Genomic DNA, 25,231 nt, shown 5'->3' on the forward strand with positions numbered 1-25,231 from the left:
GAGTCAATGTCAAAACAGGGGAGACAAAAGAAGTTACCACGTACTATTGGCATCTGGCTTCTTGTCCATAATCAAAGTTAAGGCCTACAATAAAACTGTGGCATAGCATCATAAATACTTGATTTGAGCACTTATAGAGGGTTTTCTTTATCTTCTGTGTTGCTTTTTAAATAGAGATTTGCCCCCTGAGTAACTAAGAGGTTTTTGCCTCTATGTAACTAAGAGTTTGCAAAAGCAAACCCACATCTAATATAATTGTTCCTCTCAAACGTATTCTTGGAATCTGGTTGTGGCCTTCAGGAATTGTTTTGTATATGCCGGTTTTACTTCAGAGCACAATTTGTGTGATTTTAAAAAAATTAATAATAAATGTATTTCAATTAACCCTGTGTTTTTATATAAAATATTTTTAAAACATCTATTTTAGTATTTTATATAGATCATCTTAAATTGACTTTAAAGTATTTAATGTGCTATATTTTCATCAACAAAAAAGGACCCTGTATACACCTATGAAAGGATAATAATAGCTAATGGTTCTATAACATTTAAGTTTTGCAAAGCACTGTGTATGAGTGTGTGCATGCACACATGTGCATGTGAGCTTATTTGATCCTCACACCAACACTGTGATCAAGGAGCTGTTGTCATCCCCAAGTGACTAAGTGACACAGAGCTAGTAAGAGTCTGAGGAAGGAGTCAAACTCAGAGCCTCCTGACTCCCAATGCAGTGCTATCCACTGAACCACATAGCTGCCAGAATATGGGTTTCAATAAAAAATCTGATTTCAAGTGTCCTGAAGAAATAGAGCTAACCTTTTGCATTAGTTAATAATCAGTCTATAAACATTTATTACAGATCTACTTATATACTAGGCGCTGTGCTAAGTGTTTGGGATATAAATAAGAGGAAAAAAAAGACAGCTCTTACCCTCTCAGAGCTTACAATCTAATGGGGAAGTTGGGGGACAACACACATGAAAAGGAGAAAGGGGAAGGTACCCCCCCAGGGGGCATGGTGGAAGATTTCCAGAATAGTGTCGCCAGGTGAGAAATGAGGAGAAATCTGAGCTGAGCACCCTCTTTAAATCGAGGGTTTGGAGCACATAGCCCACCCTACAATCAGGGAATAGTGAGGAGGTGGAGACCCAGAGCTGATAGGATTAAAATTAGATTCTTCGGGGGCAGCTAGGTGGCAGTGGATAAAGCACCAGCCCTGGATTCAGGAGGACCTGAGTTCAAATTTGACCTCAGACACTTGACACTTATTAGCTGTGTGACCCTGGGCAAGTCACTTAACCCCAATTGCCCCCCCACCCAAAAAAAGAAACGAAAAAGAAAAAAAAGAAATAAGATATATTCACATATGCAGGGTAGCACACACCTGTAATCCCCAGCAACCAGAGAAGCTGAGGCAGGCAGATATTAAGGGCTTAGAAATTCTGAACTGCAGTAGTCTAGGCCAATCAGGTGTCCACACCAAGTTCAGCACCAGATGTGCCCTGGGAAACAGCGGCTACCTACAGAGGGATGAACTGACCCAGATTAGAAATGGAGCAGATCAAAGCTCTCATGCCCATCCCTAGTGGGTCTGGGACCATGAATAGCCCCTGTACTACCAGTCTGGGTGAGATGGGGAGACTTCATTGTGTTCTGTATTTTAAAAGTTAGAATCTAGGAGTTTATTATGGTAGAAGAGAATCTGAGTGTTGAAGATGTTGTCAGGTCAGCAAAGTATTTGATTGATTTTACATATGCGTGTGTGTATTTATGTGTATCTGTATGTTCCTATACATAGATATACATAAACGTGTGTGTTTACATTTTTCTTTTCAGTTCCAAATTCCTTCTCTCTAGCTCCTCCCCCACCCATTGAGAAGGAGGCTTAGTATTTTTTAAATGCATCAGCATCCAAGGCTTCTGGATGCGTGGGTCATATTTAAAACATTAGCACCTACTCTCACTTCATCACTTAAGCAGCAAAAGTGACTGTTCCGCGTGCATCTTTCCAGGAGGAATTGTAGGTAACTCTGCTTCAGCCATTCTCCTAATGGCAGAATAATGGCAGAATAATGACAGAATAATGCCAGTGATTCCATAGGTATTGTTGATATTTTGATAGGGAAGCCATAAGTGCATATAGAACAATGTGACTCCCATGATTTTCAGAGAGATGCAGTGTGATGATGCAAAAAAAAAAAAAAGTCTTAGCATCAGGAGTCAACTTATTTTCTTCTGGGTAACAATCAGTATTTTTTTTTTTTTTTTTGCGGGGCAATGGGGGTTAAGTGACTTGCCCAGAGTCACACAGCTAGTATGTGTCAAGTGTCTGAGGCCGGATTTGAACTCAGGTCCTCCTGAATCCAAGGCCAGTGCTTTATCCACTGCACCACCTAGCTGCCCCCAACAATCAGTATTAACCACAAATGGTAGCCATTTTCCTCTTCTCAGTAATCTGAAGCCTATGTGTAAAGAGCTTTTCCAGTCCTCTTTGAAATGTGTGAGAGAGATGGGCAGGACATTTTCTATTAGCACCTGTCTTCAAAATACCAAAATTAGAGGTGGCCATCTGGCTCTCATAATTTGTGATATCTGTGAAATGTGATTTTACTCATTCTAAATAAGCTTTCTAGCTTTTCTAAAAAGCTGCTTCATTTTAAAGCATTGCACCTTTTACAAGCAAAGTAGAGGCGTGGGGCTAAGTGAATCATGGAGAGGAACTCTAGGCACAGCATCCCCAGAAAGGGTCCTAGCTACTGCGTCCTGACGTGCCCCATGTGCAGAGGTGTGGCCTTCAGACCTGGTTCCTCAAGATCTCCAGAATTCCCTGTCTCACTAGTACTATGTTCCAAAGCCTTCCAGGTCCAAAATAATAGTCAGGCTTCTAATGATGGGCCTATAGCACTCCCCTGGGGATCCTTTCACCTCTGACTGAATTGAGACCCATAGACCTGGGCTTCCCATGCCTAGAGAGTATGATGGCAACCCACAGAGCTCTGAGTGCTGGGCTGTACCCCTTGTTCTAAATGAGTCACACCTGTAAGTAGCTATACACTTAAGTCTGCTGCCCTTGTGTACGGAGGAATAGAGGATGTGTCTGGGAGGGTAACTCTTGGGTTTTGCATTTGTGTGGGTACAGTGGGCATGCCCACAAGAGTGAGGCTCAGAGAAAGGGAGCCCAGGGATGCTTTCTATTTTCATATATTGTTTTGTGACCAAAATTATGGCAAAACACTCTGAAGAGATCAAGTTTAATATCGATTTAAACACTTGGGAATAATAGATGATGATGCAGATTTTGTTTAAATGATATGTTTCTATTCTTCAGTGAAAATTGAAGAAAAAACTCTAAGTTTTGGTATAATCATTAAGTGAAGTATTTAACCATCCTGATTTTATTTTCAAAAGTAGTCCCTGGGCAGCTAGGTGGCACAGTGGATAAAGCACCGGCCCTGGATTCAGGAGGACCTGAGTTCAAATCCGGACTCAGACACTTGACACTTACTAGTTGTGTGACCTGGGGCAAATCACTTAACCCCCATTGCCCTGCCAAAAAAAATTTAAAAAAAAAAATTGGGGGCAGCTAGGTGGCGCAGTGGATAAAGCACCGGCCCTGGATTCAGGAGGACCTGAGTTCAAATCTGGCCTCAGACACTTGACACTTACTAGCTGTGTGACTCTGGGCAAGTCACTTAACCCCCATTGCCCCGCAAAAAAAACCCCAAAACCCCCAAACCAACAAAAAAACAAACAATAAAGTGAGGCAATGGGGGTTAAGTGACTTGCCCAGAGTCACACAGCTAGTAAGTGTCAAGTGTCTGAGGCCAGATTTGAACTCAGGTCCTCCTGAATCCAGGGCTGGTGCTCTATCCACTGCGCCACCTAGCTGCCCCCCAATTGCCTAACTTAAAAAAAAAAAAAGTAGTCCCTTCACAAATCTTCTACAGCAGTAAGCAGTTATGAAAACTGGTCAACAATAGATTTGCATTGGCTTGGGAACTGTTTGGACAATGCTAGTGATTTGGTTCATAGGTATTAGGATCTTGTGAACTTTATGTTCCAAGAAAATGGTGATATTAGCTTTTTAAAATGCAAATGGTGAATGAAAATTAATTTTCTTGCTAAGATTTGTGCAACTGGGCACATCTGATTCTTTTTTTAAAAAAGGATTCATACAAAGTTATGATGTTTTTAACTTGTTTCTAAGTTCATTTTGTATATTTGCATTGTTACAAGGACCAAATGAAAAGCAATTCTTGGACAAACAAAAGAGGAAATTCTTGACTTTTTTTCAGACCTTATAAGCTGAAATCCACACCAAGATTATCTATAATGGAAATCTCCCATCCTCTTGGGGTAGAGATTAGACCAGATAACCTTAGTTGGTCCCAGTCTTAGAATTCCATTATTCTATTATTGCATTCATTCCCAGGTAGTATTAGGGCTCATTTCTCCAAGCCTAAGCCTTTTGGCAACTAAAAATGTCTTCCCTGCCACTTCTAGAACATTCCTCTACATGAAAAGTTTTTTTTAAGGCAACTTGTCATTTTTTAAATGTTTAATTTGTTGTGTATAACTATCAACTTAAAAATACTCATCTATTCAAATCATCCCCCAAACTTTCTTACATTTTCTGGGGCTTCAGGGCAGCTAGATGACACAGTGGTAAAGCACCGGCCCTGGATTCAGGAGGACCTGCGTTCAAATCTGGCCTCAAACACTTGACACTTAACTAGCTGTGTGACCCTGGGCAAGTCACTTAACCCTCACTGTCCTGCAAAAAACCAAAAACTACAAAAACAAAAACAAAAAACCTTTTCTGGGGCTTCTAATCTAAATTTAAAAATTATAAATCCCAACTCAGGCAAGTATAAAAAGAGTTCACCCTTGGTCTCCTTGTTACAGTTTCATATGAAGGTGTCCCAAAGAACAGAGGCTGCCTCCTCACCCCTTCCGCCAAAAAGTAGATGAACTATTCAACTTTAGACTAGGCTCTTCCCATAATTAGGAATACAATTACTCTACAAAATGGCTAAATCCTTGAAGAACTAGATAGCTTACTAGTTGAAAAACATGGATGAACTCTGAGAAATAACTGGTTTTAGTAAGACATTTTGGGTTTGTTTGGGGTTTTTTTTTTTTGCTTTTGTTTATTTTGGGGTTTGTTTGTTTGGTAAGGCATTTTGAAATCCCTGTTTTTCATTACTTTCAAGTCATGTTTTTTAAATTTCTTATTTTGGGGCAGCTAGATGGCGCAGTGGATAGAGCACTGGCCCTGGAGTCAGGAGTACCTGAGTTCAAATCCAGCCTCAGACATTTAACACTTACTAGCTGTGTGACCCTGAGCAAGTCACTTAACCCCAATTGCCTCACTAAAAAAAATAATAAAATAAAAAAATTTCCTATTTCTATATTTTAAAAGTCAGGAAGGTCCTATGACTTTTTTTTTTTAAGTAAGGAAAGCTTTCTTCTGTTAGTAACCTTGTGTTTTGGTTTGGGATTCATATCTGTGTTTCCACTGTGTTCTCTGGAGACAACTTTTCATTTGGGACTAGCTCTCATTGTGAAGAATTTTCCCCTTGCACTCAGTCTAATTCTGCCTCTTTGTTACTGCCCTCCTTCGTTCCTAGTTCTGCCCTGTGAGTCCAAGCAGAGTGAGTGTGATGGCTCTTCCAGATGACAGCCCCACCTGCCCTCTCACAACCCTCCACCAGCCTTCTCTTCTGCAGACTAAACACATCCCCAGCCCTTGACCTCACCATCATTTGCCATGACCTGGAGGCTCTTGACCATACTACTTGCCCATCTCTGAGTGGCTGGTCTCCTGCTTAGTCACATCCATCCTTATTTGTGACACCTAGAACTGAATGGGCTTCTTTAGATGAGATCTTACCAGGGCAGAGTACAGCCTACATAGTCAAGTGACCTCTCCTTCACTCTGGACATTGCTTCTCTCAATGCAACCTAAGATTACATTAATACTACTTCCTCATATCCATTATCCTGCTGATTCATATGGAACTTGCAGCCACTGAAAGACTCAGAACTTATCTCAACTCCACCTCCCTACCCTGTGCTGGTGAAGGCCATTGCTATCCACAAGGCATATAAAATTGAGTTGGTGGGTGTGTGTGTGCGTGTGTGTGTGTGCGTGTGTGTGTGTGGTTATTAAGCATATTATTGTTTTGTTGTTAAGTTGTTTTCTGTCTTGTCTGACTCTGTGACCCCACTTGGAGTGTGGTGCATATATCATATGCTGTTTCCCTCTGTTTTTTTTTTATTCTCCCTTCTCCCCACCCCCATCCTTCAGCATACCCAAATGCAAAGATCACAAACTCCTCTGGGCAAGGATGAGGCCTTTCTACCTCCCCCAGGGCCCAGCACTGTGCTCTATTACTTAAGAGCTACTTAACACATTTCTATGGAATGAAATAGAAATCATTTACTATCAAACTATAATATCAAACATCTTTTCAGATAATTAGTAGAGGAATAAGTTAGGTCCCTGGTTCATTGTTTCCCTTTTTTCTGTCTCTAGTGATTTTTAGCAATATAACATTTAATATTTTCACATACAGATATTACTAATTGCTTAGTTTATTAGCTCTTCTGTTTATTAGGGGTTCTGGTAAAGTTTCCCAATGTAATTAATTATAGAAAATGTTTAAATTAAAGCACTAATGCTTTTTTGGGGGGAGGGGTAAGGCAATTGGGGTTAAGTGACTTGCCTAGGGTCACACAGCTAGTAAGTGTCAAGTGTCTGAGGCCACATTTGAACTCAGGTCCTCTTGAATCCATGGCCGGTGCTCTATCCACTGCACCACCTAGCTGCCCCATTTGATTTTTTTTTTTTGCACTAATGCTTTATAAATTTGATACTTTCCACTTTTTTAGGTCGCTTTCATTGCCTTCTTTAGCCAGCCATGATGCATTACTTATATTTTCTTCATGTACTCCTTTCTGGAATGTAATTTGAGACAAGATAATATAGTTATATGAGCCCAGAGTCAGCAAGACGAGTTCAAATCTGGCCTCAGACACTTGTTAGCTGTGTGACCCTGAGCAAGTAACTGAACCCTATTTGCCTCAGTTTCCTCATCTGTAAACTGAGCTGGAAAAGGAAATGACAAACCACTCCAATATTGTGATGAATGAAAAACCTGACACGGTTTTTGGGTAATTAATAATCAATTTTAATTAGGTTAGTTAATAATCAATAAATTGATGGTCAGTAGTTTCTCATGGTGACCAAAGACAAAACCATGCAGAGACTAAAAGTTTTAAAATACTTTTAGAAAAGGAGGAGCCCCTGACAAGTAAAAATCAACCCTGATTGGTGGGCATTTTAATGAAAAGCTGGTCTTGATGTCTTCAGCCCATCCTGCTGACAGACAGCATGACTTGATCTTGAGTCTCAGCAGCCTCCCACAATCTGGAGAGAAGAATCCATCTCCACCCAGACCACTCTGGTTGGTTTTCTCTTTCATAAACTGGGTCACCATAAATTCCAATGGAGTGTACAAGGACATGGGCTTATTCCCTAAGGGTAAGAATTCACCCAGATTAGATTCTGTTTACACTCTAAACACAAGTAAGATCTCCTAGCTGGGTGGGGTCCTGCCCAAGATGGAGAAAACAATTTCCTCTATCAGTCATGCCCTTGCAGACTGACCTACAGGGGCTGAGGAGGGGCTAAGTAAATAAAGGAAATAAAAATGCAATCCTGATTTAATCATTGGTTGTTAGTATTGACCTGGGCCTAAAAGTATAATAACAAAATAATCATTTCTCTCAGTATCTTTGCCAAGAAAACCCCAAGTGGGATCAGAGTCAGAGACAACTGAACAAATATAGCTACCAATAAAAACAGTAGTGGGTTGGCAGTGCTGATAGTCATCAGTTTTGTATTAAGCACAAATAAAAGGGTTGATCAGAGAGAGACAGAGAGGAGACACAGAGACAGAGACAGAGAGAGAGAGACAGACAGAGAGAGACAGAGACAGAGACAAAGACAGAGGAAACAGTAAGGACCAAAAGCAGAAACTCTCATCCCTAACCAGAAAATAGATTGTCAAATGTAAGAGTCCATTGTAGCCCAAATAGTTGGGCTCACAGTCACACAGGGAAATAACACTAGTAGCCAAAACTTTATTTTGATAATAATAGCTAGTATTTGTGTAGGACTTTACATATGTTAACTCACTGGATCCTCACAATAACCCTGTGAGGTAGGTCCTATTATAATCCCCATTTTGCAGATGAGGAAACTGAGACAGGGTTTAAATGACCTGCCCAGGGTCTCAGTACTAGTAAGTCTCTGAGGCAGGATTAGAATTCAGGTCTTCCTGATTTCAGGGCCAGTGTTTATCTACTGGGCCACCTAGCTGCCCTATGAAAGAAAATCATTTTTCCAGCTCTTGAAAGCAAAGATCTTAATATCTGTTATTACCTTTGATTACCCCCAATGGGAACCCTTTTCCCTTCCTGCAGCTCTGTTCCCAAAGGCACAGAATAATATGTTATAATGTAAGGATTTGATACAACCTCATTCAAACCATTATTCCCAACTCAGTGCTGGACGCGACCTCCAAAGTCATCTAGCCCAACCCCTGCTGTAACCCTGGGCATGCAGCTCACCTAAGGAATAGACTAGTGTGCTCTCTGAGCTCGGCTCAGCTAATCTTTTCAGAAACATACAAGACAAGCAGTACATAGTTACAACCACATCCTCTACCCTGGTTCCATTTGTCTAAATTCGTTCTCAGGCAAATTCCTTCTTCCTTACAAAGCATCCCTAGGGCCAAATTTCTTTGCAGAGGTGCATTTTCCAATCAGTCCAAACAGTAAACTGTTTATCTCTGATATGCTTCAAATCAACAAGCATTTATTAAGTGCCTCCTATGTGCTGGGAACTTTGCTAAACCGAGGGGATAAAAAGAAAGGCAAAAGCAGCTATCTCCAGGCATCTTTAAGACTGGAATAAATCTTAATATGGAAACAGAAAGCAAATTAGCATATGATATTTAATGTCCTTCAGAATGTTTGATTCAGCAGAACAAGATACTCCATCTCTAGACTCCAGACATTTTCACTGGCTATCTCCTCTGCTTAGAATGCTCCCCCTCTTGGCTTCCTTCAAATCCCAGCTAAAACCCCCCATTCTACAGGAGGCCTTTTCCAATCCCCTTTAATTCTAGTGCCTTCCTTCTGTTGGTTATTTCCTATTTAACCTGTATATAACCTACTTGTACGTAGCTATCTGTACATTGTCTACCCCCGTTAGATTGGGAGCTCCTTCAGGGCAGGCACTGTCTTTTGCCTTTCTCTGTCTCCCCAGCCCTTAGCACAGTTCCCACCACATGGTAGCCCTTAATAAATACTTACTTACTAATTGGCTGATCTGCCAAGACTTGGGCGGCATAAAAGACTTGAGATCAGTTTTAAAACAGCCACAGTAGGAAGAATGACAGCGTGTCATGAACAGCAATAAAAGAAAGGAATAAAAGTTTGGCCTCATATCAATGAGGATGCAGTTGCAATTAGGTAACCTGAATGTAAAATGGTTTGGTTGTGTGTCTTCCTTCAGCAGGGTTCAGCAGTAAGGGATTAGGAGTAGAAAAGGCAGATGGTGCTTCCTCAAGGTTGAGAATTGTCAGGGCATAAATCATAATTCTCTCTCTCATATATATAAAAATTTTTTGGAGGGGCAATGAGGGTTAAGTGACTTGCCCAGGGTCACACGGCTAGTAAATGTCAAGTGTCTGAGGCCAGATTTGAACTCAGGTCCTCCTGAATCCAGGGCTGGTACTTTATCCACTGTGCCACCTAGCTGCCCCTATATATATATATATTTTTTTTAATTGTCAAAATGACTTGGTTGCTCAAAGCTGTTCTTAAAACAATATTATTTTTCCCCTCTCTCTATGTTTTTTATTACTATTTTAAAATAATAAACATTTTATTTATAGTTTTGAGTTCCAATTTTTATCCCTCCTTCCCCTCCCCTCTCTCTGAGGTGGTAAGCAATCAGATAGGGGTTTTACATGTGCAAGATAACATAACATTGATGATGGTGAACATTTGAATACCCCACCTCCTTGTAATAAGACCCATTGTCCCAGCCCTATAATATTCTGTAATATCCTAGAATAAAAATTTGTTTCACCTCTCTGTACTTCTGACAGTTACATACATAGTATCCTACTAGGAAATCCATTAAGTCTTCTCTGCAAGATTTTTGTCATTCATGCATCATGACAAGCAATCAGTAGGTAAAGTAGCCAGTTAGTAAATCCACAGAATATTTTTTACTTTAAAAATATATCAGGGGAGGGGCAGCTACGTGGCACAGTGGATAAAGCACTGGCCCTGGATTCAGGAGGACCTGAATTCAAATCCAGCCTCAGATACTTAACATTTAGTAGCTGTGTGATCCTGAGCAAGTCACTTAACCCTCATTGCCCTGCAAAAAAAAAAAAAAAGATACACACACACACACACACACACATATATATATCAGGGGAATGAGAAATAAAAGGAATGATTTTGATTACATACAGTTAAAAAGTTTTTGCACAAACAAAACCAAGACTGTCAAAATTAAAAGAAAAGCAGGAAGCTGGGAGGAAAAAAATTTGTAGTGTGTTTCTCTGATAAAGTTCTGTTTTTTTAAATATGTAGAGAATTGAGCCAAATGTATAAAAATAGGAAGCAGGCCCCAACTGATAAATAGTCAAACAGGCAGTTTTCAGAGGAAGAAATAAAAGCTATCAATAATCATATAAAAGTACTCTAAATCACTAGTAATTAGAGAAATGCAAATTATAACAACTTTGAGGTACCATCTGTGAGATTTAAAATTGGATACTAGAGCATTAATCTCCCCTCTTTAACCTTTCCCTTAATTTATCTCCCAGACTAGTAAATGGAAGAAGCTTCTGGTCTCTAGTTAGAGCTTTTATTGTTTGGTAGTTACAAGGTGATGTTGATTAGAGGGATAGGAAAGTAGAAATACAAAACAAATAGTCTTAAGTCTAAGCTTAGTCTATATTCTGTATAAAACTCACCAAAATCCCAAGGCCACCTTTGGGGAGAAGAGCCGAGTCAGGCACATGCTGCTAACGGCAAGCCGGCCGCATTCAACTCCACTCAGCATCTGTCTATGTGTCAGGCCAGTCCTCAGACCAGGAGAGCAGGAAAGAGATCCCACTTCCATTCTCTCCTTGCCTTTTAAACTTGCACCCCGGAAGTGGAGTGCTTGGCAGCCGGGCTGGCGTGCATAGCCCACGCATGGCTGTCGGTCTCCTCCCTGAAAGGGTGGTCCTTCAAAAACTGGCATCTTTCCGTATTCACTAAGCGACTGTTAAAAACTTTTTACCACATTCCCCCCTTTGATTCCTCAAGAAACGAAATGTTTCCTTGACAGAACAGTAAAAAGAATATAATAACTATTGCTAACTAATAATATGTGAACAACAATATAGAAAAGGAAGAGAGGAAAGTTTTGTCCAGAGGGGCGATTTTTTTTTTTGTCCTCATGAACCGACGCTTTGACATTGGTCTTGCAAAGGGAGGACCTCTGCAGAGAGTACATGTTACAGATGGTGTATATTATAACAGAAAGGAGATAGTAAAAACTAACAAAACAAAACAGTTCATATAAAGTTTCTGAGTTCTCTTGTCTTCTTGAAGTGGTAAGATGTCATCAGGAGGAAACTGGATTCTGGTCTGGAAAACTGGATTCTGGACTGGAAAAACTGGATTCTGGACTCTGGACTCTGGTCTGGAAAGCTAGATTCTCTTCTTTAACTATCTGAATTGCTGCATTTTTACTAAACCTTAGCATAGCATTGTCAATGATCAAGTTAATAAATTCCATTACACATCTCACACCCATCAGTTTGGCTAACATTACAGAAAAGGAAAATGACAAATGCTGGAAGGGATGTGGGGAAATAGGGGTACTAATGCACTGTTGTTGGAGTTGTGAACTGATCCAGTCATTCTGGACAACAATTTGGAACTCTGCCCAAAGGACTATAAAACTGTGCATACTCTTTGACCCAACAATACCACTACTAGGTCTATATCCCAAGAAGTTCAAAGGAAAAGGGCCCATATGTACAAAATATTTATAGCAACTCTTTTTCTGGTGACAAAGAATTGGAAATTAAGGGGATGCCCATCAATTGCGGAATGGCTAAACAAGTTGTGGTATTTGAATGTGATGGAATACTACTGTTCTATAAGAAATGATGAAGGGGATGGTTTCAGAAAAACCTAGGAAAACTTATATGGACTGATGCAAAGTGAAGTAAGCAAAACCAGAACAATCAGCAAAACCAGTAACAGCAATATTGTAAAGATAATCTATGAAAGACTTAGTAACTGACCAATAAGATGATCTGCCACAACTCCAAAGGACTCATGATGCAAAATACTATCCACATCCAGATAGAGAGGTTATGGTCTCCAAGAAAAGATTGAAGCATATTTGTTTTCATTCCTTTATTTTCCTTCCTTTGGGGGTAGGGAGAGGGAGACATAGCTAATGTAGGAATATGTTTTATATGACTTCACATATATAAAGGGCAAAAATATATCAGGGAACACTGGGAGATATAACTTCTCAAGAGTACTATAAAAGCAAAAGTGCTTAGTATGCCATTAAATTAGATGTGCAAGACAGAGAATCTGCAAAAGAGTTTTATCTTCCAAAAGTTTATTAAGTTCTATATGAATTTTGAAAAGCAGTTTCATGGTACTTCTAGTGAATATTCTAGGGGCAGCTAGGTGACACAGTAGATAAAGCACAGGCCCTGGATTCAGGAGGACCTGAGTTCAAATCTGACCTCAGATCCTTGACATTTACTAGCTGTGTGACCCTGGGCAAGTCACTTAACCCCAATTGCCTCACCAAAAAAAAGAATATTCCATAAGACCAGACTAGATTTAATTTTTGGAAACCTCCCCCCTCCCAAACACCAAATAACCATCAGACCATATGTCAAGAGCCTGATAAAAGAGATTAGACTTTCTACATTCTGGCATCTCCCAGACAAAATGGCAAATAAAGTGAGTTTCTTGTCCTAGAGATGACTGTTGTCATGGAAAGTGATGATAATGGTAGGGGTGGGAGCTGTTCAACTCTAGTGCATTTGGTGAGCCCTACAAATGGTACTGACTTGTTTAGCTTGTTATAGCCAGCCATAAAAACATGCAGACGCTGGGGAATATTCCAATACAGCAAATTAAGGCAAATTTCTTTAAAGATATCAAATCCATGCATCCTGCCCTTCCTGGTGTCTCCTGACTTGCCCCTTTGGACTCCACTCTGGATGCTGCTAGTGAACCTGTTTCTGTTATAAGCATCCCCGCTTCTATCCCTCATCCCCTGGGAACAATAATGCTTCTGGTATTGAATTATGTAGTCTTGGTTCCCCAACTAGTGAGTCTTCGACCTGAACAAATGGAATCCACTCAGCTATCTGTGTGTGTCCAATTTTACAAATGTTTCAAATGCTTGTTAGGTACCTAGCACTGTGCTGGGTGCTGTTAAGACCACAAAGATTATGATGTTGTTCCTGCCCTCAAGGAGCTGACAGTCTAGTTGAAAAGACAAGACAGGGGCAGCTAGGTGGCGCAATGGATAAAGCACCAGCCCTGGATTCAGGAGGACCTAAGTTCAAATCTGGCCTCAGACACTTGACACTTACTAGCTGTGTGACCCTGGGCAAGTCACTTAACCCCAATTGCCCAGCAAAAAAAAAAAAAAAAAAAGAAGAAGAAAAGACAAGACAGATATGAGACAGAAGACAATACAAGACTAACTCTAATCGTCACAATGTGTGGTATACACAAGTCAGCAAAAGCTTCATATGAGACTTGAGCTGTAACTTGAAAGAATGGCTGGGATTTGGAAGGGCAGAGAAGGGAGGAGGACCATTCTAAGTCGGATGAACAGCCTAGATGAAGCTCTGACTTTCCGGAACTCTCACTTTTCTGAATCCGTTTTCTCCCCATTATGCCATGTATTATTTTGGCTATGCCCCTGATGCTGCCCTGAGGATCTGCTTCCTTCTCTGTCCCCCTACCCGATAAGGGCATTGAATTTGAAGTCAGTGGACCCTGGACTCATTCTCCAGTTCCACCACTTAATTTTGCTCGGTGATATTGGCCAATTCATTTCATTCACCTCTCTGGATCTCAGTTTTTTATCTGTAAAATGAGAGGGATGAACTGGATGATTTAAAAATGTCCCATCTACCTCTATGATCCCACTGGCCAATGGTCCTTCTCACTCCCTACTCAGACCTCACCTCCACCTCTTTCCTGGGAAACTTTGGTAAGCACAGGAAAAGAGTACTTGTGCCCTAGCACCCTTGACCAAGAACTCAGGGCCAAGCACAGTTCTCCTTAATGGAGACTTTGTTCACTCCTTAGATCTCCTCCAACCTCGCCCACCTCACCACTCAATTTCCAATGCCTCCTTATCACCCCAGCCAACCTTGATACCCCTGTTCTCTTTTGTTCTTTTGGAACCCCCCACTACATGGCAAAGATTATCCTTTCTAAAACAGAAGTGCCACCTGGCTGGGACTCCCTGAGGCTGGAGAGCTACACTTCTCCCTAGGAGATCATGCTGTTGTTGCTGCTAAAAATCTAACTGTTGTGGGGGCAGCTAGGTGGTAGTGCAGTGGATAAAGCACTGGTTCTGGATTCAGGAGGACCCAAGTTCAAATCTGACCTCAGACACTTGACACGTACTAGCTGTGTGACCCTGGGAAAGTCACCTCATTGTTCTACAAAAAAAAAAAAAGAAAGAAACAATAAGGGAGCTTACTCCATTGGTCTGATGTGAAAGCTAGCCCAAGAAGTCTTGCATATGCATGGTGCCATCTCCCATAAGCACACATGATCTTTACTTCTACAGGAATCCAGAGAAATGGGAAAGAAGGAACAGGCAGCAGCTGCAAAGGCAAGAACAGAGAAAGGGCTTCAGGGTATATGGACAGACTACACTAGCTCCAGAATCCATGGCTGTTTAGCCTTGACAGATCATCTGCAGGGTCCATTCAGCAGATCCATATTGACTTGAGCACTCAGCCTGCTCCTAAAACTAGTCCTCAGCTCTTACTCCTCAGACTGTGGAGGGGGATGGGAGCTATCACAGGATGCTCTGAAGGTTTACCCCAGGTGCTTGTGCTAAACATGCTGAAGGAAAATAAACACCAGTTTCTTACAAATAAGCATAGGTGGGTGGATGGATGGATGGATGGACAAATAATTAGATGAACAAATACATGAACAAATAAATAAATAGATGAATGAATGAATGAATGAAATGGACCCAGCCAGTGCAGTTTATTACCATGTTCATTTTCATTACAAGGGGGGCCTACTTCTAATTAGCTCACTAACAAACCCCAACATCAGAATCCTAGGGAAGATTTTAATTATATTTTTAATTATAGCTCATGTCTGGTTTCTCCCCAATGGGATGGAGTAGGAGGTGTGAAGGTAAAAGTCAACAAGTCAGCAAGCATGAATTTAGCAGCTACTGTGTGCCAGGCACTGTACTAAGTTTTGGGGATACAAAGAAAGGCAAGAACAGACCCTGTCCTCAAAGAGCTCACCATCTAATGGGGGAAACAACATACCAACAGCTGTGTGCAAATAGGAGAGGAACTCAGGGTACAATAGGCATCAGGTATGGGACATGTAGCTTATTTGTTAACAGATAGAAATGCAAAACATAAGAATCACAGTGAGCATTAGCAGAATTATTTATTAGAATTAGAACAGCATTCAGTAACTCACAGCTACGGGTGTAATCAGCTGGGAGGCTGATATGTTAAGCCTTATCAGAATATAGAACAGTTGTGTAATACTGCTAATTAGGCATCTTACCTCAGCCCCAGGATTTACCTTCTTTCCTCTTTCCAGTGAGCTGCTCGCTCACTCTCTCTCTCTCTCTCTCTCTCTCTCTCTCTCTCTCTCTCTCTCTCTCTCTCTCTCTCTCTCTCTCTCTCTCCCTCCTTTCCTCCCTCCCCTTTTCCCCCTCCCTCCCTCTCCCTCTCCCCCATCCCCCTCTCTCTGATGCTTCCCTTGGCATCAGCCACTGCTTCTCCAGTAACAATACTGATCACCAATGAGACATCCCATGGGACCTCTGGATATCCCAAACTCGAAAGGTCTTTGGCATACTTTCCTCTTAAGATACTTATCTCGGGGCAGCTAGGTGGCGCAGTGGATAGAGCACCAGCCCTGGATTCAGGAGTACCTGAGTTCAAATCCAACCTCAGACACTTAACACTTACTAGCTGTGTGACCCTGGGCAAGTCACTTAACCCCAATTGCCTCACTAAAAAATAAAATTAAATTAAAATTAAAAAGATACTTATCTCATCTCAGATCAGGAAAGAGCAGGCAAGAATTGCTGCAGGTGGGGGCAGCTAGGTGTTGCAGTGAATAAAGCACCAACCCTGGATTCAGGAGGACCTGAGTTCAAATCCAGCCTCAGACACTTGACACTTGCTAGCTGTGTGACCCTGGGCAAGTCACTTAACCCTCATTGCCCCTGAGAAGAAGAAGAAGCAGCTGCCTTCAGCCACTGGAGGAAAAGCAAGAGATGTTCTCCGACATAAGTGTGGCCAGTGAGGAAGGGATTGGGCCAGCTATGTGGAGACCATGTTGAGGAGCCTCAAAGTTCTGGGCTACTCTGCTTCCCAAGCTTTGGGACAATACAGGCTAACTTTGATTGCACTTGGCTTTCTTGTGATTCACAGACATTGCATTTTTTTACAAATTGAAGGTTTTGTGGCAACCCTGTGTTGAACAAGTCTATCAGCACCTTTTTTCCAACAGTATGTGCTCGCATCATGTCACATTTTGGTAATTCTCCCAATATTTTCAACTTTTTCATTATTATTCTTATCGTATCTGTTACGGTGATCTGTGATCAGTGATCTTTGGTGGTAGTATTTGATCGTTTGGGGGTGCCACAAATCATTCCCTTATAAGGTGGTGAACCTAATCGAGAAATGTTGTGTGCATTCAGACTGTTCTGTCAGCTGTTCTTCATCTCAGTCCCTCTCTTCAGGCCTTCCTGTCCCCTGAGACATAATTAGGCCAATTAATAACCCTATAATAGCCTCTAAGCATTCGAGTGAAAGGAAGAGACAAGTGATGGGGCAAACTTCAATGTTGTCTTATTTTAAGAAATTGCCATTTATTATGGGGCAGCTAGGTGGCGCAGTGGAAGGAGCACCAGCCCTGGATTCAGGAGGACCTGAGTTCAAATCCAGCCTCAGACACTTAACACTTACTAGCTGTGTGACCCTGGGCAAGTCACTTAACCCCGATTGCCTCACCAAAAACAAAACAAAACAAAACAAAAACAATGGTTGGAGTAGGTGAGTTAGGTAGGGGCAGGTGTGATGTAACCTTACCACTAAGAAATATAAGTTCTTATCCCTTCAGATCCTCGTGTTCTGACTTTTTGTCTACCCATCTTCATCAGAGTGCCTTTTCAAGCCCTGAAATCTAAGGCATCTAATCACTAGTTATTTACATTAAAATCTTTCCAAGTTTTCAAACCAGGGAGGTTCAGATGAATGGAGGCTTTCTTACTGAGAAGCAGCCTGGCATAGCAGGAGGGTGGTTTCTTTTTTTTCTTTTTCTTTTTTTTTTTTTAATATTTATTTATTTTGGTTTTAGTGAGGCAATTGGGGTTAAGTGACTTGCCCAGGGTCACACAGCTAGTAAGTGTTAAGTGTCTGAGGCCGGATTTGAACTCAGGTACTCCTGACTCCAGGGCCGGTGCTCTATCCATTGCACCACCTAGCTGCCCCCAGGATGGTGGTTTCTTAAAGCTGGGAGACTTGAATTCAAATGGCGACTCTGACATTGTGAGACCTTCCAAAGGTATATCTGTAAAGTGGGGATAATGATAAAATATCTTACTTCAGAGGGTTGTTGTGACAGAAATGCTTCGCAAACCTTAAATATCTGCAGAAATAAATATGAGTTATCATTATACCCTGAGTTGTGGACAAAGGAACAAGGGATCCTTATATTCTATACTATGTACTATTAGTCTATGTTTATAGTAGTGTTATTTTCTTTTTTTGTTGTTATTTTCTAACATTTTTATTGTGTGTAAATAGTCTTTTCACTACTTTAGTGTTTCTCATAACATGATTTTTATGAGAAAATGTTTTCTGACTTCTAAGCAACTGCCAAACTTTTAAAATATGACAAGATTATTGTCTGGGGACAGGCTTTATATGTATGCTGATTAGTTTGTCTCATTTTAATTATATTATAGTCTTCTAAAGGGCAGGGAGCTGTTGTCTAATTTATAATATAATCCCAGAGCCCTTGATGAATAGCTCTTTTTAAATTTTTATAAGATGAGAAACCACAAAAAAAAGGAATTGACAAGTTTGAAAAATTAGAACGATTTTCATAAACTATTGGGAAAAGATCTATGTAGGGAGGGTTTCAAAGCTTATTAATGGAGAACAATATATTTGTTCAGGAGCTGTTCAGGAAAGAGAGAGGCCAGCTGGCTGCTCAGCCTGGGTTTTGCTGAGTGGCAGCACCCTGTGGTTTAATAGGGTCACCTCAGGTAGAGGAGGAACCTTGGCTTCACAGACTCAAAAGTTCAGTATCATCTGTTCTAGTGACCAAGAGGTTGTATTGGCTGCCAGGCAGGAATGAAAGAAATAGGTCTGAGCAAGAACTGGCCCAGGTCCAAGGATGTCAAATCTGATAACGCTTGTTGGCTTAAAGGGAACTGACAGGACTGGCTTCTATCCCTTCCTTTCCTAGCCCTTACTGGTCAGGAACATTGGGGAACATTCTAGAGAAGGGACCAAGTGTGGCGATGGATGAAAATGAAGAAAAAATAAATTAATTTATTAAATTAAATTAAATTTTAAAAAGAAAAAAAAAAGAGAAAATGAAGAAGACATTGGTTTTTCCCAAGAGATAAAGTGATGTTAGACAAAGAATAGTTTTAGGAAGAGTCAGGCAGAGGAAGAGATGGGATGATGGTACACAATGATCAACAGAAGGAATTTCAGAGTTCAGAATTGTGTGGGACAATTATGGATTTGAGTCAGATTAAACTCTGAGGATGGAGTCTGAAAGATACCTAGCCCCCGCCCCGCCACCAATAGCTAGCCTCTCGCTTTGCCTAAAAGTTAACTGCTTGTCAAATTTTCACTGTCTCCTTTAAGTTTCATTGAGATAATGGACTGGGGACAGTTCTGTAAACTTTGGGGATGGGGTCTGGGAGATATCCAGTCCCCCAGTAAGTTTTATTACTTGTCACAGTTCTACCAATTAGCACTATTTACTTTACTTCTGCTTAGTTCCCACATGCCAGCTACACCTTAGTTTATGGCCTGTAATAAAAAAACTCCCCTCTCACATGTCAGAATCCCAGTCCCTGTCATGGCAGATGAGGGAGTGATTTCTGCCTCCCTCTTTCTTTGACATTCCTCAGACTTGTACCCCTTCTCCTTCTCCCCTTTGACATGTCTCCATACATGGATCACGAGCTGAGTACGCATCTTGGGTGAGACAGGATTGGATGTTAGATTGTGAGCCCATCCACCCTAGGTGTACATGGGGACAGTCCTTTTCAAGATTACTATAAAAACCTAGAGGATTGGGCATATCTTTGTAAGACTTCAATGTGTAATTGGGTTTTGCCCGTCCTCATGAGGATGTAATAAATCTGTCTCTGCTTGACTTGGTGGTCTCCTCGAGTTATTTAGATAAACTGAGACAGTTTGTCCCAAACAAGAATCATGGGAGTTTGGGGTAATGGTGAGGTCTAAGAAGTGACAAAGTCACCGTCTAGGTGGCTGAAGTGGAGTGAAAATGAGGGTCATGGGGGGAGCTAGGTGGAGCAGTGGATAAAGCACTGGCCCTGGATTCAGGAGGACCTAAGTTCAAATCCAGCCTCAGACACTTGCTGTGTGACCCTGGGTAAGTCACTTCACCCTATTTGCCTCAGTTTCCTCATCTGTAAAATGAGCTGGAGAAGGAAATGGCAAACCACTCCAGTATCTCTGACAAGAAAACCCCAAATGGGGTCATGAAGAGTTGAAACAACTGAACAACAACCATGAACACTGATAAGACTGAGCGAACCCCATGAAAAATAAGGGAAAGTGATCAGAAGCTGGTCGATGGAAGCAACGAGGATCTTGTTTAAGATGATGCAGACAGAGTGAACCTTAGAGGAAGCAGAGCGGGGTCTGGATGTGGCAATGCAGAACCAGGCTTATCCCAACTTCTCTATTAGAATGGGGGCTCCTTAATAGTAGAGATTGTCTTGCTTTTCTGTTTATATCCCTAGGGCTAGCACACTGTGTGCACCCTTGCAAATGCCTAATTAATGCTGTCTCATTCATTCATGGCATGAGAGGAGGGAGGAGCAGCCACTTCTAGCAGGGGTTGCTAGGATGAAGTCTCACCAGGTTTCTATAGGCACAAGCTCAAGAAGAGGAGAGGAAAAGATCTAAGATGAAGGAGAGTTAGATAACAATTGAGTGCAATTTCCAGTAGCTATAGTGCAAAGGGTAAGCAGAGAATAATGGACATTTGGGAGGAATGGGGCTGGATAGGGATGAGAGAATATAAAAAGGTCAAAAGAAAATGAGTTTACCCTTGGCAGACAGGGATTCTAAGTCACAGGAATTAGAGAATGAGGAAGGCAACAAGAAGTGCCTGTTAATTGGAGAATTTACTTAATTAGAGCAAAAGAGGGGAAGCTTCAGGGTAATGGTCATCAGAAAGGTCATGTAGAAGAGCAAGTTACTAATACTAGGACCATTATGTGGTTAGAGAGCCACTTAACTCTTGTTCCTCTCTTTCCCATCCTTCAGAGGATCTAGTGCCTGTATCATGTCATGATTCCCCAGTGGATGGGCACCCATTTAGCTTAGGGTTACTATGAAAAAGCAGCCATAAATATTTTTTGTACATATGGGTCCTTTTCCTCTTTCTTTGGTCTCTTTGGGGTATAGATTCAACAGTGGTATCTCTACGTCATAGGGTATGCCCAGTCTTGGGGGCCATAGTTCCAAATCGAATTCCAAAATGGCTAGACCAATTCACAGCTCCATTCATGGTACATTAGTGTGCTTATTTTCCCAAAGCCCCTCCAACATTTGTCATTTTTCTCTTTTGTCATCCTTGCCAATCTGCTACAGGGTGGGCCAAAAGTCACAATGTTTTAATAACTTGTTGAAATTTTTTTCTTTATTTTTGCCATTTATGAGATTTGATTTTTCACACGTAATATAAATTCATTTCCTATATATATGCTGTATATGATGCTATGGTATTGTAAATTCAAAACAACAAATAAAGGAGTTATCAAATATTGAAACCCCTTCATGACTTTCGGCCCACCCTGTAGATGTGAGATGAAACATCAGAGATTTTAAATTTTCATTTCTCTAATTATTAGAGATTTCGAGCTGCAATTTTTTCACATGGTTATTGATAGTTCGGATCTCTCCCTTTGGAAACTGCTTATTCATAGCACTTAACCATTTATATCTGTTGAGGAATGTCTTAGTCTTATAAATTTGAACCAGTTCCAAATAACTTGCATAGGAGATCTTTCTTCAGAGAGACTTGCTGCAAAGATTTTCTTGCAGTTATTTGTAATATTAATTGCATTAGATTTGTTCAAGTAAAAAGCTTTAATTTTACATAATCAAAAGTATCCATTTTATCTTCTGTGTTCTCTGTTACTTGGTCATGAACTCTTCCCCAATCCATAGATCTGAAAGAGAATTTCTTCTTTGCTCCTTAATTTTCTTATATCAATTTGTCCCTACATTAAAGCAAAATTTACATATATGCATATATGTAAATACACATACAAACCATTTTGATGGTATAAGGAATTAAAATTCACTAGTAGGGACTCTTTCCTAGTTCTGACAAATTAAGATGATTCTTATTTCAAGACCTTGTATACCAGAATCATGTGAAATATGATAACTTAGAGCCAAAATCACAGCCTCAAAAAAAAAAAAAACACAACAAACCCTAATATCCCCTTGGATTCTGACTTTTAGAAAATGGGGTGACCTTATGCCCAAGTCACCCTTAAAAATACCTTTAAACCAAGGATGGTGAGAGGCTCTATGTTCATTTGTATTTTGCTCAACTCTTTATTTTTTAATTGTTATTGATTTTGTTTTTCTCTCACCTTCGTTTCTTTTTCTTTTCTTTTTTTTTTTTTTGCGAGGCAATGAGGGTTAAGTGACTTGCCCAGGTCACACGGCTAGTAAGTGTCAAGTGTCGGAGGCTGGATTTGAACTCAGGTCCTCCTGAATCCGGGGCCGCCGCTTTATCCACTGCCACCTAGCTGCCCCCATCAGCTTCGTTTCTAAATATAGCTCTCCTCCACATCCAGGAAGCCATTCCTCATAACAGAGAATTTTTTAAAAGAAAGATTAGAAACAATTCATCAGAACTAAAGTACATATCAGCCTAGTCCGTGTGCGACGTGCCTGTAGTCCCCTATTTCTGCAAAGATGGAAGGAGGGAGTACTTCTTTGGGATCAAGATTGTGATCCCATTATTTAACTGCTGCAAAAGGTTTTGTTTGGGGATTTGTTTGTTTTTTTGGTTTGGGTTTGGGGTTTTGGGGAGGAAATGAGATGCTAATCTTGATACTAACAGGAAACAAATGTCCAAGGCTCATTGACAACTAGTCTGTTTTGCAGCTTTCATTTGATAGGAGTTTGGCACAGACCCCAGAGAACCCAAATTCCCCAAACTGAAGACCACTAGAAGCAAAGCCCGTTGTATGATTCCCCAAGTTTGATGTGCCAGGAACCATGTATTCTAAATTCACTTTGGCCCTCCTTCCTCTATACTTCCTGCTTTCATTTGTAATGTTTCTACTGTTTCTAACATCACATCTAGGTCAGGCGTTGGATGATTGAATTAAAAAAAAAAAAAGTAGCCTAGGCGAATGTGTCGAAGGGCTGGGAACACACGATCCCATTTCTAATTCTGGTTCCGCTGCTCCGTGAGACCTTTGGCACCCAACCAGATTCCCTGTCCCTGTTTCGACAAAAGTGGCATTCTCATCCTTGTTCACAAAATCCCCTAAGATCCCTGTCTGAAACAGCCCTTTGTGAGTGCTCAGAAAGCCAGGACCGAACTTCTCTCCTTACCTGATCAGGCCCTGTCCCCGGCCCAGCCCAGCCCAGCGCAGCGTGCTCTGGCTTAAAAAATACCTTGAGCGGATGATCGTCTTCTAAAGATTCTATGGTTCAAAGGGGATTTTGTCGTCTTTTCTTTGTCCGGGCCGAGGGCTTCCTTTCCCCAGCCCCGGGGCTGTTTGCTGTCATTGAAAGTGCACTTTGTTCTAGGAGAATTGCTGTATTAAAGACTAGCACGTAGCCCCATCCCCACCGACTGCCTGCAGGGACTCCTCGCGAGCAGGGAGGAATCGCGTTGTAGCCGGGCTAAAGCGGACCGCTCGTCCCTGCTGAATCAATGAGTGGTGTTCTCTCTCCTTTTCTGTCCACAGGCTCGCTTTTCATACATGCGGATAAAATACCTTTTCTTTTCCTGGCTGGCGGTGTTTATTGGAAGTTGGATTATATACGGCCAGTACTCTACTTACACAGAGCTATGCAGAGGGCAGGACTGTAAGAAAATAATAGTAAGTATTGATCTTCTATGATTTAGAGTTTATCGAATAGTAGCCTAAATGCCGTTTAAGTAATTGTCGTTTTAGGTCGTCGCTTTCAAACGACAACGATTTATTAATCTATTTACCGGAATTTTATTTTGCTGAGTTGTCCTAACAAGGATTTATCCTAAATTATAGGAAGAATCGTATAATTTAGTGGTAGTTTGGCATAGTGCATAGAGAAGCAACTTTGAAGCGATGAAATCCGAGCCCAGCCTCTGATACTTGCTGGCTCCCGGGCCCTAGACCTAACCTTCCAATGCCCCGGGGCAGTTCTTCAAGATTTTAGGTTGCAGGGGCAGCTAGGTGGCGCAGTGAATAAAGCACGGGCCCTGGATTCAGGAGGACCTGAGTTCAAATCCGACCTCAGACACTTGACACTTACTAGCTGTGTGACCTTGGGCAAGAAAAAGAGAAAAAAAGAGAAAAAAAAAAGATTTTAAGCTGCAGAGGTGTCATCCTGCCTGTGAGAAGTCGAGGCATCTTCAGGAGTACCCTACACCTACACCCAGGCCCAGCCTGGTCTCTCATCTGCCTTTTAAAAATACCTGATAACTAGAAAATAATAAAATACTTTTATGATAAAAAATGTAAAAGATATAATATTATTATATGCTTAAAAATACACGAGATCCATTTTAACAGTAAGGATAAAGGAAGGTATGATTATTCTTATTATAAAAGGATTCTTTTGAGGGCTTCTGGGAAAATGGCAGAGATCTTGAAAGGAATAATAAAAATGCCAAAAAGAATTGCTACAAATTCTCACAAGAAAATTAAAACTTAGCAAAAAGAAATAAGCGTGTTGAATAAGAGTTATGATACAATAAAAATATTATGAAGTCAGAGAGATAAAGCAAAAAACTCCAGAAGTGCACACTGGAATTTCGGAATTAGCAGTGAGGGGAAATTCAGAGACTCAAATTGGGAACTCAAAGAATGTAATGATATGGTTAGCACATCAGCCACAAAGGGAAGCATCTGAGGACTTCACCCTCACAGGAAAATCCCTCTTTGGTGGTTTGAGAAACTTTAGTTATGAAAATGAAATTAAAGGGTTTCAGATATACCCAAATAGTCATAGCAGCCCTTTTGTGGTGGCAAAAAAAAAACCACCCCAGAAACAAAATGAATACCCATTAATTGGAGAAATGGCTGACAAATTGTGGTATAGGAATGTAATGGGATATTATTGCACTGTAAGAAATAATGACTATGAGGATGTCAAAGAAACATAAGAAGACATAATTGAACTAATGCAGAACCAAAAAAACCCAAAATGACCCATTATCAAAATAACTGTCTGCAAAATGATTAGAATAATGTAAATTTAAATCATTTCAAAGGCAGCTGAACTCAGATTAACTGCAATGAGCATTGTTGGTCCTGCCAAGGGAAAGGGGAATGGAAGAAGCCAGTCACTGTGCTAGGCACTTTACAATTATCATCTTGTTTGGTCCTCACACCAACCCTAGGAGGTAGGTGCTG

General features: G+C 40.9%; 1 protein-coding gene and 1 long non-coding RNA gene across 2 annotated transcripts in view; one reads left to right on the forward strand and one right to left on the reverse strand.

Annotated features, from left to right (window-relative positions):
- The window catches only part of DIPK1A (divergent protein kinase domain 1A), a 125,805-nt gene that overhangs the window by 66,587 nt on the left and 33,987 nt on the right, over positions 1-25,231 (forward strand). Inside the window, exon 2 of the mRNA XM_044000592.1 lies at positions 23,579-23,713. Coding sequence (XP_043856527.1) covers positions 23,579-23,713 — 135 coding nt within the window. The remainder of the gene's footprint in view (positions 1-23,578; positions 23,714-25,231) is intronic.
- On the reverse strand, positions 7,207-23,462 carry LOC122753265. Its single transcript, XR_006356265.1, has 3 exons — positions 23,283-23,462; positions 14,843-14,969; positions 7,207-7,540 (listed from the first exon to the last, which is right to left on the reverse strand). It is a non-coding gene; the product is annotated as an uncharacterized LOC122753265 (long non-coding RNA).

Source organism: Dromiciops gliroides, chromosome 4 (assembly GCF_019393635.1).
Source record: "Dromiciops gliroides isolate mDroGli1 chromosome 4, mDroGli1.pri, whole genome shotgun sequence".
Lineage (NCBI taxonomy): Eukaryota > Metazoa > Chordata > Mammalia > Microbiotheria > Microbiotheriidae > Dromiciops > Dromiciops gliroides.